This window comes from Lampetra planeri, chromosome 26, assembly GCF_965212315.1.
Source record: "Lampetra planeri chromosome 26, kcLamPlan1.2.h2, whole genome shotgun sequence".
NCBI lineage: Eukaryota > Metazoa > Chordata > Hyperoartia > Petromyzontiformes > Petromyzontidae > Lampetra > Lampetra planeri.
This window is the reverse complement of record NC_136132.1, coordinates 10,968,964-10,982,463: the sequence shown is the minus strand read 5'-3', so window position 1 is coordinate 10,982,463 and position 13,500 is coordinate 10,968,964. Positions and strand designations below refer to the sequence as shown.

The 13,500-nt window shown below is 54.2% G+C and overlaps 1 protein-coding gene across 1 annotated transcript in view; it reads left to right on the top strand.

Annotated features, from left to right (window-relative positions):
• LOC144727741 (carbonic anhydrase 7-like) overlaps positions 1 to 11,062 on the top strand; it is a 33,120-nt gene extending 22,058 nt beyond the window's left edge. The window contains exons 6-7 of the mRNA XM_078606799.1: positions 722 to 877; positions 9,260 to 11,062. Of these exons, the coding sequence (XP_078462925.1) occupies positions 722 to 877; positions 9,260 to 9,376 (273 nt within the window). The 3' untranslated portion in view covers positions 9,377 to 11,062. The remainder of the gene's footprint in view (positions 1 to 721; positions 878 to 9,259) is intronic.
• The last annotated feature ends 2,438 nt before the right edge of the window (positions 11,063 to 13,500 follow it).

Sequence of the window (13,500 nt, the reverse complement as noted above, 5' to 3'; positions counted from 1 at the left end):
ACCACCATCATCACCACCACCATCATCATCACCACCACCATCATCACCACCACCATCATCACCACCACCACCATCACCACCATCACCATCACCACCATCAATCTCATCATCACCACCACCACCATCACGACCATCAACCTCCCCACCACCACCACCACCATCACCACCATCATCACCACCACCATCATCATCATCACCACCATCATCATCACCACCACCACCACCACCATCATCACCACCACCATCATCACCACCACCATCATCATCACCACGACCATCATCACCACCACCATCATCATCACCACCACCACCATCATCACCACCACCATCATCATCACCACGACCATCATCACCACCACCATCACCACCACCACCACCATCATCACCACCATCATCACCACCACCACCATCACCACCACCATCATCACCACCACCATCATCACCACCACCACCATCATCATCACCACCACCATCATCACCACCACCATCATCATCATCACCACCACCACCACCATCATCACCACCACCATCATCACCACCACCATCATCATCACCACGACCATCATCACCACCACCATCACCACCACCACCACCATCACCACCACCACCATCATCACCACCACTACCATCACCACCACCATCATCACCACCACCATCATCACCACCACCACCATCATCATCACCACCACCATCATCACCACCACCATCATCACCACCGCAGGGCTCCGCCGTGGACGTGCGCGGCGTGAACCCGTCGCTGCTGCTGCCGCCGTCGCTGTCGCTGTGGAGCTACGCGGGCTCCCTCACGACGCCGCCGCTCTACGAGAGCGTCTCCTGGCTCATGCTGCAGCAGCCCATACACGTGAGCCGCGAGCAGGTGAGAGCCCCCCCACCCCCCCCACCCCCCCACCCCCCCATCCCCCAATAACAATATGTATGCACATTGTTATTGTACCTCCTGTAGTTTGACGTATAGGCATGCATTTCAACAATGTATTACTTGATGATTCGCTTCCAAGCAGCACTAAGTTTGTAGCTATCCGAACGGTTAAAATTATTTTAACTTCTTTCAATTTCGATGGATTCTCTAATTAGTCTTGGCCAGTAGTAGCTAGTTTTGCACAGAACTTCAACATTATCAAAATCAATTGAGTGTCCTTGTTGGCACGCGTGTTCTGCTACTGCTGACAGTTGTATTTGTGAGTATTTAATATTTATTTGGTGTTTTTTTAGTCTCGTGCTGATCATTCGTCCTGTCTGCCCAACACAACATTTGCCACACGTGCAATTAATCCGATGCACATCTTCTGTTGAAACAACAGGAGGTGTGTTGGTACCGATGTGCTGTACTAGTAACGAATTGGCACGTTCTGTTTATGTGACAAACCTTACTAGTTGGCTGTGTCGGGTGGTGGTGGGTTTAACGACACATTTATATTTACGCGATCTAACCCACAAAAACCTGTATTATGGATGAATTTGGTCGCGAAAGCCTACGCGTTAATCATCATCAGTAGTGGCAACATTATCAGCAGCATCATCAGTAACAGTAGCATCAGTAGCAGTAGCAGTACTCTCATTCATTATCATCATCAGCAGCAGCAGCAGCAGCATTATCATCAGTAGCAGAAGTACCCTAATTCATTATCATCAGTAGCAGCAGCAGTGTCATCAGTAGCAGCAGTACCCTAATTCATTATCATCAGTAGCTGCAGCAGTGTCATCAGTAGCAGCAGTACCCTAATTCATTATCATCAGTTAGCAGCAGCAGTGTCATCAGTAGCTGCAGCATTATCATCAGTTATCAGCAGCAGTGTCATCAGCAGTATACTGATCAGGAGCATGGTCATCATTATCATCATCAGCAGCAGCAGCAGCATCATCGTGATCCCCTGTCTCCCTGGCGCTCCCCCAGATGATTTTCTGGCAGGTGGATGATGCCCTGTAACCCCGAACCATGACTAAACCTCCCCAGAGGGACAGCGAGATGTGATGCTGGCAAGGAGGGGGGCGGGGGGGGTGCAGAAGGGGGTGGAGGGAGGGGCGGGGTGAATAGTGAGTGATTGATGGAGGGTGGTGGTGGTGCAGATGCAGCTGTGTGGATGGTGGCTGGTGGTGAGTGGCGAGGTGGTGAGGGATCCGTGGTGTGTGCTAGGTGGTGAGTAAGGCGTGTGGTGCTTAGAGAGTCGTGGTGAGTGATGAATCGCAGATTGGCACGTGGTGAGTGATGTCTGAGTGATGATGGTGGTGGTGGGTGATGATGGTAGTGAGTGATTGTTGATTGTGGTGGTGGGTGGTGATGGTGGTGAGTGATTGTGGTGAGCGATGATAGTGGTGGTGGTGTTGGTGGTGATAATGACTAGCGGGGCCAAGTATAACCCGAGCGCAACGAGTGTGCCTTGCCACAAACCGATACTCATTTTATCGACCCCTTGAAGATGATGGGTCGAGTTGACCCCTGGGACTAGCCATGCAGGAAATCCGCTCTTGGCCCGGCGTGGCCGCTGCCACCGCTGGCGGCTGTTGCTTGCCCGACGCTCGCCAGCGGTCTCCGCGCCTAATTGGGCGACCAATCAACGGCCCGTGCGGCACTGTGCGGCCTAATTGAGTCGCCCCTAAATTGATTTTCTTTCTTACAGAGACCGCGCTGCTCTTTTGGAATAATAATAATAACAACAATAATAATAATAAAACAACATTCTCGGTGGTTTGAGAGTCTCATGTGGCTCATGACCACCACGCCGCTGTGGTGGTGGCGGGGAGCAGTGGCGCAGTGGTTAGCGCACTGCGGTACGAACCCAGTCGACCCGAGTACAATTCCCGCTGACGACCAATAACAGCGGCGAATATTTGAACCGGTCCTGGGCCTCCCCCTGGTCGACTCAGCCTCAAATGAGTACCTGGTGGGGTGTATAGTAAGCATCGCCACTGGGGAGAGAAAGGCGGCCAGGCGTGGTGCTGGCCACCCACCCCCTCGAGTGCCATGCCGGCCTTGTCTCATAGGTGTTCCTTAATCCCACTTGACCCGACAATATACTGAGGCTATACGGGGGATCTTTGTCTGTGGTGGTGGCGAAGCTGCACATGGCCGTGGTCTGTAACCCGGCGCTGTGGAGGCATCGGCGAGGCTTGGCGGAGCACCGCAGAAATGTTCCGAACTCCCTTCCCGTGAGCGTCGAGGAGGAGCCGTTCCCTGGTGGCTCGCCCCGGGAGATTGGCGGCAGAGCGGCGAAACGGCAGCACGCTACGATGGCGTGGGTTGCATCTCCGCGGTGGTCATCCTCTGGGGCGCATTCTGTCCTTTGGCGGCCAATTGTTCCCCGGTCTCTCGCCCGTCGGCCATCGGTCCGCCTGAAAATGCACGACGTGACCTGCCAACGCTCGCCGTGAGGAGCGCTGGCCGCGATTTGTCGATCGACGGTGCCGAGGCCATCGCTGGGAGAGTTCCTTCGTGAAATGTAGCGCGGCGATTTTGAACCGTGCGGCACGGTGGGGGTATGGGGTAGGGGGGGTTGGAAGCCGGGTCATTGTCAGGTCCAGTTACGTCTGGGAGATTGGATCCTAGCGACAAGGAGAGGTCGTTCGGTGGAGCGAGTCGCGTCGATGCGTTCCGAATGCCCTGGAGAAACCCAATCCGAGCCCACACCGCCGTGGGTGACCCACGTCCACAGGACAGGGCATTGCCAGAGTGGCGACGTGACGGTGTTACAAAGGGGGCATTCAGGACGGCAGCACAATCTCCGTCGCAGAGGAATGGTGTCCATAACAGATATTTTTTTTTGGGTTGGATCGCGTATATATAAATGTGTCGTTAAACCCGCCACCACCCGACACAGCCAACTAGTAAGGGCTGTCACGTAAACAGAACGTAGCCAATTCGTCACTAGTACAGCACACCGGTGGTGTTTTTTGATTGTCCGTGAGTGGAACTCGCATATCGGTTACTACTTGTTCTAAGCGGGGTCAGAAACGACAGTGAATTGTCCAACACCAAGCCGAGACTCTTTAGTCGTGTTTACGAGTCGGGGTGCCATCCCAATGACAGCTAAAGGACGCTGCCGTGAGCCTCGGGTTCCTGGCCAACCAGAAAATGTTCAGATTTTTTTTTGGTCCGGACTGAGCTTCACCCAAGTTGTCAGACGTCCAACTGCTGCTGCTGCTGCGTTGGCAGTGGGTGCACGAGTGCCACTAACAATAACAACTCCTCAAAGCACTCGTCAACAGCACGGTGGGCCTTAAAAGGAAGAAATACTGAGTGCTTAAAAAAATGTTTAACGCTTATATGGAACTATCGTTTTTAATGCAAAAAGAACGGATAATACACCGTAACATGATAACAAATGTCATGTTAATAGCTTCAAAAAGTCAGTCTCCACTTGTTCGCCATCATCGTCAACATACGGCTGGAATCTTCTCTGGGCGGTCTCCAGAGCCCGGAGGCACATTTCTTGTGGCGTCGTTGCAAATTCTCCGAAGTGTTAACATGTTTTTGAAGCACCCTGTATTTAATAGGTGACGTGTTGGGCAGTGGCCCCCTTCTTAAAGTCCCATAGAGAGGGGGGCCAGAGAAGTAGAATTCACTCGACCTCTCTGGCCTCTTCCGCGCGTTGCGCTGAAGGGCTGTTGCCCGAAACGTCGCCTATTGTACACTTTTTTTACGTTTGAGACGGCGGTTGGGATTCCACCTCGTCGGAGGCAACCGGTGTCACCATCAGCCGCACGGGAACGTCAAACAGCAGGCCGATGCTGCGCCGCATCTCGTTCAGAACGTGGAGGATTTAACGACGCAAGCCACAGTCGTGCAATTGTGGCCATGCAACCGGAACTATGGGACCATAGAGCAAACTCGTAGAGATACACAGGGACTCGTAGAGATACACAGTGACCTGTATAGATACTTAGAGACTCATAGAGACACATAGCGATACGTAGCGACTCATAGACAACTATAGACGCACAAAGATACATTAAAGACAAGCCACATTAGTGCGACTGCGGCTATGCAAACCAAACAACCTATGGGCCGCACGGTAACTCAACTGCGGTCTGCGCTCCTTGAACAGAGGAGGAGGAACAGCGAAACGACACGAACAGTAACTGCTGAAATAAGAATAAGCTTTGCGCTTGATGTCAATAAAACAGCAGGTGTCAAGATGTTCAAACACCTTTTGCAAGGAATCAAGTCTGAATTAACCACACACTGTACTTCTGGCAAAACTTAAAGAAAAAACAAACATGCTCTGATGATGCATTCAATGTCTTTGAAACTGATTGGCCTAGACCAGACACAGACGTCTCTATGCCCTCGTCTCACCAGTGTCAGACCAGAGAATGCAAAAAAGTCAACAGGACAGAGGCAATGCAAGTGTCGAAGCATTCATAGCTCGGGTTGGGCAGTTATAGTCTATGGGACCTTTTTGCCAGTGTCAACAAATGTCCCGTAGACGTAACTGCTGAAGCCCTCTCGTCATGGCCAGCAACGCGGTGGCTCGGAGATGTTACCTCCCTCGCCTGGTGCGAAGCAGCTCGTGGGCCCGATCCCGACCCTGACGCCTGCTGCTGTATATTTGGACTTTGCGGTGTCTCTCTCTCTCCCCGTGGTCACGTGGATTTTTCTCCGGGTCCTCCGGTTTTTGCAATCGACGTCACGTGTTCAGAGTTTTTGGCTGCTATAAATGTCCACGTGATGATAAGCCACTAATTCGTCGAGCTATCATTTGTGACCAGGTGGCTTCTGAAAAAAAGAGGTCTTTGGCTCAGTGGGCCTTACTTGGTTAAAATAAAATAAAAATATATAGTGTAAATAATAAAGTATTTTATAGCAGACCTCGACATTGCATGTATGTTGAAATTCTTTCGCACCGTACGTAGCCAACCGTTCTCATCGGAACATTGACGCTTAGCCCCTGCCCCCGCCGCCGCCGCCACCACCACCGCCGTCACAACCACCACCACCGCCGCCACCAGCCACCACCGCCACCGCCACCACCGCCACCACCACCGCCACCACCGCCACCGCCACCACCGCCACCACCTTCACTGCCGCCACCACTATCGCCACCGCCACCCACCACCACCGCCGTCACCACCGTCGTAACTACCACCATCGTGCGCAAGAAAAGAAGGCGACGTTGTTGACGACATTTGTCGAGCTGCTGTTTTTGTCGTCACGTGCGTGCCACTCGCGCCTGTCCTCACGTCCGTGCTTTGCCCACGCGATGTCGTTCGGCGGTCACGACGAGGCCGGCTGCGAAAAAAAAACCCCCACAAAAGTCCATCGCGTGGGCTTGCCGGCGAGCGAGCGGATCTCCTCCACCTTGCCCCATGCCCTTGGGGGGACGTCGCGTCCGATTACCATCAATCCACCGCTAATGGGGACGTCTGCACTTTCTTCAGCGTTTGATTTAATCGCCGGTAATGATGTTCGTACCGCGAGGGGTGAGTTTAATGGACGATTTATTGCTTGAGTGCGGTCGGTATAATAATAATTAGTGATAATATTCGCGATGATTCCGGCCCGCGTTCCCACCACCGCCGCCGGGAAGCGTGCCAGTGGGGCCCGGCCTTCTTGCGGGGAGCCCCAGCGATGCAAGCACCAATGGCAAAGACAAAGATCCCCCGTATAGCCTCAACAGACTGTTGGGGCAACTGCTGTTAGCGAGCACCTAAGAAGGCCAGCACGGCGCACGGTGGTGGGGTGGGGGGGGGGGTCAGTGATGTGGCCAGCACCACGCCCGGCCGCCTTTGTCTCCCGAGTGGCAATGTTTGTTTGACATGTAGCACCAGGGGGGGAGGCCCGGGACCAGATTTGAGACAATCGCCGCTGGCCTTGGGCGCGAGCGGCAGCCGAGCTCGGCGACCGCCGGGTTCGTAGCGCCGCACCACCACAGCACCGCACCGCCGCCACGGCGATGGAAACGCCGCGGTCGTCGTGGGGGAGCCGCGTGGGTTCACCCTGCAAGCTGCTGGGGGTGTAGGGGGGGGGGGATTGAACCGGCAACGATCAATTCGGCGGTCGTGGACGTCCTTGGGCCGCCCAGCTCGCTTGCTCGGCACCAGGGGTCGTGTTCCAATCCGTGGCGTGGGCATCGCGTGGCTCTGCTACGGTCCCACTGGCTGGGGAGTGCCCCAAGCGCCGGCACATGAAGAGGAAGGGGTCGATGTGGGGGGGGGGGGCGAATTAACTCCTTGCACCAGGGTCCGTGCCGACCCCCGCGCGCTATGCGACAGTGGGAGACGCGGCACGGGAGCTCTCTGCTGACTTTCATCAGCTCTCTCGGTCTCTCTCTCTGTCTATGTTTCTCTGTCTAGGTCTCTCTGGCTAGGTCAATCTATATTGGCGACGTTTCAGGTGATAGCCCTTCTTCGTTGCAGGATCTGTGTATCTCCCTCTGTTTCTCTCCTCTCTCTGTCTCTCCCTCTCTATGTATGTTGAACTTCTTTCGCACCGTAAGTAGCCAACCTCTTTCTCTGTCTCTCTGCTGCCCCCCCCCATCTTACTTTCGCCCTCCTCCTCTCTCCCTCCCTCTCACTGTCCCTCTCTCTCTCTCTTTTTTACGATCAGAGGAAACGAGAAGATGCTCGGTGTAGTCGGCACTTTGCTTCGTTCATCATTTAGTTTTTTTCAATGCTTTGCTTTATGTGCCCCCCGCTGTTTAAATGAAAGATTTTACAAAATATTTCACGCTCTGCTCCTTCTTACCCCTTCCCTCTCTCTCTACCCCCTCTCTCTACCCCCCCTCTTTCGTGTTGTGCGCGGTGCAATTAGCGCCACAGCGCGTGGATTTATAGCGTTTATTTTCATTTGTTTGCTGGTGACTGTGTATTTCATATCGAAATCGCCTCCAGTGCTGTTGCTGTTGGCGGCAATAAAAGTTGTTTAAAAGTCAAAAAGTCTCTTCCCCTCCCCCCCCTCTCTCGGTCTCTCCCCCTCTTGTGAAACCCTGCGAGAGGCTCGCGTGGGTGGCCCTGGGTTTCGTAAGAGTCGGACTCGCGCGAGCGGCGCGCAATTAATTAAAGCGCTCGCTGGAGGCGACCTCTGATCCGCCGTGGGGGGGGGGGGGGCATCTGGGGTGGGGGGCGGAGTGGGGGCAGCACGCCCCGTGGGCTGTTTCAGTCACCACCAAAGACAAAGATCCCCCGTATAGCCTTACTGTTGGGGCAAGTGCTGTGTCACGGCCGCCTTTGTGTCCCCAGTGGCCATGTTTTACACATCTCACCGGGCACTCATTTGAGGCTGAGTCGACCTAGGAGAGGCCCAGGATAGGCGCAAATAATCGTTACCGGTTTTGGTGGCCGTGAGCGGGAATCGAACTCGGGTCACCAGCTTCGTAGTGGGGCGCGCTCACCGCTGCGCCACCGCTCCCTCCCACCGCCACCCACGACTCACGCCGCGCCAAATGGCACAACCACCGCCACGAGCCACAACACCATCACTTCCGCCGCCACCAGCACCACGGCCCACGCAGACCAATGACGCAACACACAACGCCAACCACCGTGGTTGGTGTTGTGTGTTGCGTGTGGTTAGAGGCAACGCCGTTTGATTGACCAGAGTCAAATCTTGATTTAAAGCTTTCGTGACTGCAGGAATTCATATTCTTTGGGTCTTTCGGTAAAATCACGTAGATAGGTTCAAATAAAAAAACAAAAAACTACGACGTTTCGATCGCAACACAAGCGGTCGTCATCAGGAAAAGGGGGTTAGCTTCTAAAGGCAAACTGCTTATAAAGGTTTGAAATGGGCGTAGCCCAAATGTCAGCAGCCAATGTTACATTTGGGCTCCGCCCATTTTAAACCTTTATCAACAGTTTGCCTTTAAGAGCTAACCCCCCTTTCCTGATGACGACCGCTTGTGTTGCGATCGAAACGTCGCAGTTTTTTGTTATTTTATTTGAACCTATCTACGTGACGTTACCGAAAGACCCAAATAATTTGACCAGCGTCGTTAGTGTCAGGGGTTTAGGATTCTGTTGAATAATGTGGTTACGGGGGTAGAGCTCAGTTCTGGTTGACGAGCGTGGTTGGGGTTGGGTGTGGGTTACTGGTGTGGCTGGATTAGAGCTACTTATACTGGATGAATCTGATGAGCTGTTAAGCTCTTTCTCAAAGATGTCCAGGCTTAGCACAGCGTCCGGTCGCCTCGCGCTGTTGTTATGTGAGCTGCTGAGCGTGATGGCGGTGTTGTTGTTGTTGCTGCTGTTGTTGTTTGTGTATTGTTGTTGCTGACCTGTCTCTGCATCTCTCTCCGCTCACCAGCTGTCGCGCTTCCGCGAGCTCAGCTTCTCCGGGGAGAATGAAAGGAGCCGACCCATGGTGGACAACTTCCGACCGCCGCAGCCACTGTGTGGCCGAGTCGTCACTGCCTACCCGTGATGACCTCGACCCTTGACTCTTGACCGACACCTTTGACCTCTGACTGGACTTGCCAGACTCCGTTCCTCGTGACCCACCGCTACTGCCTTGTAGGTCAGTATCAAACTCCAGAAGCAGTCCCTCGGTTCACGTTTTTTAATCCATTCCACGAAATCTACTGTTAACCAAAATAACCGTTCATTTAAGAGAGAGCCGGTCTCCACTGCCAGAACAGAGAACATAATCATGTAAACAAAGCCAGTCGAGGTCCGAACGCCTATAAATGGGCGTCCCTGATTGGCTGAGGGCATGGCTCGGCCTTGCTTACGAGCGCTCGGATTGGCCGAAAGTGGCGCCCCGCGTGTATAACGTAAACGTGCCGTTCGCCAAAATGTTAACGTTCAGTCGAAACAGTGGGGGTCCTATGGGAGGCGAAACGCTAACCTAAAACCGTTAACCGATGTCACTGTTAACTAATGGACTACCGTACAACCCCTTATCTAATGGAGAGAGGGGGGGGGGTCCCTTTCCTACACACATTTCCATCAGCATTGGTGGAAGCGAGCCTGACTGCTGGTGCCACACGCTGAATGTCACAAACCAGCCCAGAGTTCTCCTTGCATGAAACCGATGCCGATGGAATAATAATAATAATATAAATGATATGCACTCCCAGAAGGCTGCCGTGCGGCCGATGTGATGCGTAAAAAAAAAATGACACTCTTTATTTGTTCATGCGGAAATGGGTAGGAGGCGAATTTGTCCACTTTATTATTTTTGTTGAGCAATCATCTGGCGCGTGTAAGTAGCGTGTAGGCGAGTAGTGGGGGGGACGGGGGACACTCGGTAAACACGGAGAGGGCCGACCGTGGTGGGCGGCGAGGACCGGAGTTCTGGACCAACGGCGACGCGACGCGACGCTGACCACGCAGCTTTTGCACTAAACGCAATGAAGGTGCCCCTGTGACGTGAGCGTCTCTTGAAGAGCAATATTCGTACGACTGATAAAAAATAGTTAATGAATCACTACTGGGCGAAGTCTACACGTGATCACGTTATCACCTTATTATTAAGTTCAAATGCAAAACGAATTGACGTCATAGGCGATATTCGTTATTATTGTGACGCGCTGCTGCGACGTGTTGTTGTGACCCGTTGTCATGACGCCTCGCGTGACGTGTCGTTGTTGACGCGTTGCCGTGACGCATCATCGTGACGCGTCACCGTGATGCTTCGTTGTGATGCGTTTGTATCGACTGCAATGAAATGCAAGGGGGGGATGATCGTGAATCGAAGGAACACGCAAGGACGCGGTTCCCTTCTGTTGTTCCCCCCCCCCCACCCTAAATCTCCACATTCAGTCCTAATGGAATCGCCCACTCGCTATGAGATTATAGGAAAACTTCGGACCATACTTTTAGATAACGGGGAGAGGGGTTTGAGTTAACGACGTCCGTCTCAACGACGCCGACGTCCGGAAAGAACACCCTCCCCCCCATTCGAGACACAAACATCACCACACCTCCCGGATTTGAGATTCCTCCTCCTCCACCTCCTCGAAGCAACTGCTGGAACCGGACACTAAAAAGGCGCAAGCCGCGGGAGTGTGATCGTGGCCGTGCAATCCTCACGTCTGAGCCCGCGGGGTTCAACAAACCAGTGGATGAGGAGGAGGATGAGGATGAGGAGGATGAGGAGGATGAGGATGAGGAGGATGAGGAGGAGGATGAGGAGGAGGATGATGAGGAGGAGGAGGAGGGAGGAGGAGGAGGAGGGAGGAGGAGGGAGGAGGAGGGAGGAGGAGGGAGGAGGAGGGAGGAGGAGGGAGGAGGAGGGAGGAGGAGGGAGGAGGAGGGAGGAGGAGGGAGGAGGAGGGAGGAGGAGGAGGAGGAGGGAGGAGGAGGAGGGAGGAGGAGGAGGAGGAGGGAGGAGGAGGAGGGAGGAGGAGGAGGGAGGAGGAGGGAGGAGGAGGAGGAAGGAGGAGGAGGAGGAGGAGGGAGGAGGAGGGAGGAGGAGGGAGGAGGAGGGAGGAGGAGGGAGGAGGAGGGAGGAGGAGGGAGGAGGAGGAGGGAGGAGGAGGAGGGAGGAGGAGGAGGGAGGAGGAGGAGGGAGGAGGAGGAGGGAGGAGGAGGAGGGAGGAGGAGGAGGGAGGAGGAGGAGGGAGGAGGAGGAGGGAGGAGGAGGAGGGAGGAGGAGGAGGGAGGAGGAGGAGGGAGGAGGAGGAGGGAGGAGGAGGAGGGAGGAGGAGGGAGGAGGAGGGAGGAGGAGGAACACCCAAACGACACGAACTCCATGCTGACGCCCTCTGGTCGTGGCCAGCAGCAAGACCTTGACATTTGCCATCTTGTAGCTCCTGAACATCTTGCTGCTGCTGCTGACATTGTGCGCAAGAGTCGACGATTCCAGGAGGGGTGAGGTGGAGGGGGGTTGGATGTGGGAGGTGAGCGATGTTTGGGTGTGATTTGTTTTTTTACAAAGGAGGTGTATCGCGACCAAAGGATCCCGGAGCGTGGGCCGATCTCGTCGGGTCAGGGAACGCAAACAGGGTTAGACCCCTCAGCAGGGCAACGCGTCACTTTGTCAGGGTGGCCCCCAACCCCGTGCCTGTCACGAACGGGGTGCCGCGGGAGGGCCGTGGGCTGTGCGGGCAGCACTAAGGGCAGTGCCCACGAGCCGCACCCACAGCTCGATGAATGAACCCCCCACGACCCGCACGGTTGTGCGGAGAGGACCCCTCATCCGGCAGGGGATTGGCGGCAAGGGCTGTGCGTGTACCCAAGTGCACGGGGGTATTACTGGAATGCGATAACTGAGTGCTTGCTGCTGCTGCTGTTGACACTGATGCTTGCGGTGCTGCTGTTCGTGTTGGTGGTAGTGGTGGTGATGGTGGGGAGCGGTGGCGCAGCGGTTAGCTCGCTGTGCTACGAGCCCGGCGACCCGAGTTCGATTCCCGCTCACGGTCCAACACCAGTGACGAATATCTGAACCGGTCCTGGGCCTCCCCTAGGTGGACTCGGCCTCAAATGAGTACCTGGTGCAGTGTGTTCGCATCACCACCGAGGAGACAAAGGTGGCCGGGCGTGGTGCTGCTCAGGCCTTCATAAGTGATCGCTGACAGCACTTCCCCCAACTTTCTCTTGTGGCTACACAGGGTATCTTTGTCTTTGCCAATGATGTTGCTGATGATCATTATGGCTGTCAATGTCGCTTCCGCTTGTATAACTGCCGATGCTAATATTAATGTTGCTGCTGATGCTGATGTTGGTGGTGCTACTGCTTCCGGTGACATTTGGAATTCTCCGATAGATTCATAGTTTACCAAAGCTAGAGGCGTCTCGTGTTGCTACGGTCATGGCCGAATTTGCCCGGTGTCACGGGGACGCGCGGCCGTGCCGAGGGTCGAATGAGTCTCCCCGCTCCGAGAAACTGAAATCAAGAGAGACGGAGGAGCGGTGGCGCAGTGGTTAGCGTACTTGCGCTATGAAACACGGCGACCCGTTCACCGACCTTAGATTGGATTCACGGTCACACGGCTACTGTCAGTGGCGAGTGGCATCTGAACTGGTCATCGAACAACCCCCACCCCACCTCCCTCCCGTCCAGAATCAGAATCTGTATTCATACTGGAGGAATCCGATGAGCTATAAAGCTCTTGTTCACAGATGTCCAGTAGGGGCACGTGAGAACGTTACAACAACGAACAAAACAACAAACACGGCGGGAGTGCAAAGTGTAGGGCAGGTAAGCACATCACTAAAAATGATCAACAAATAAAACTCAGCGATATCTTTTTAGCATACCAGGCAAAGCCCACTGAACTATTATCTTCTTTTTCAGAAGCGACCTGGCCACAAATGATAGCTCAACGAAGTGGCTTATCACGTGTGGAAATGTATAGCAGCCAAATAATCTGTACGAATGTTTCTAAATGTGGAGGGAAACCCCGGAGAACCTGGAGAAAAATCCACGCGATCACGGGGAGAGAGACACGCAGACTCCAAATATGCAGGCGTCAGGGTCGGGATCGAACCCACGAAACTCCTGCACAGCAGGCGAGGCAGAAGATGGATTTTCGGTGGTGGATTATAATCTTTGTGTACCCGTCATGGGTTTTGACTTCTCTAATCCGCGCTAACCCGCGTGGT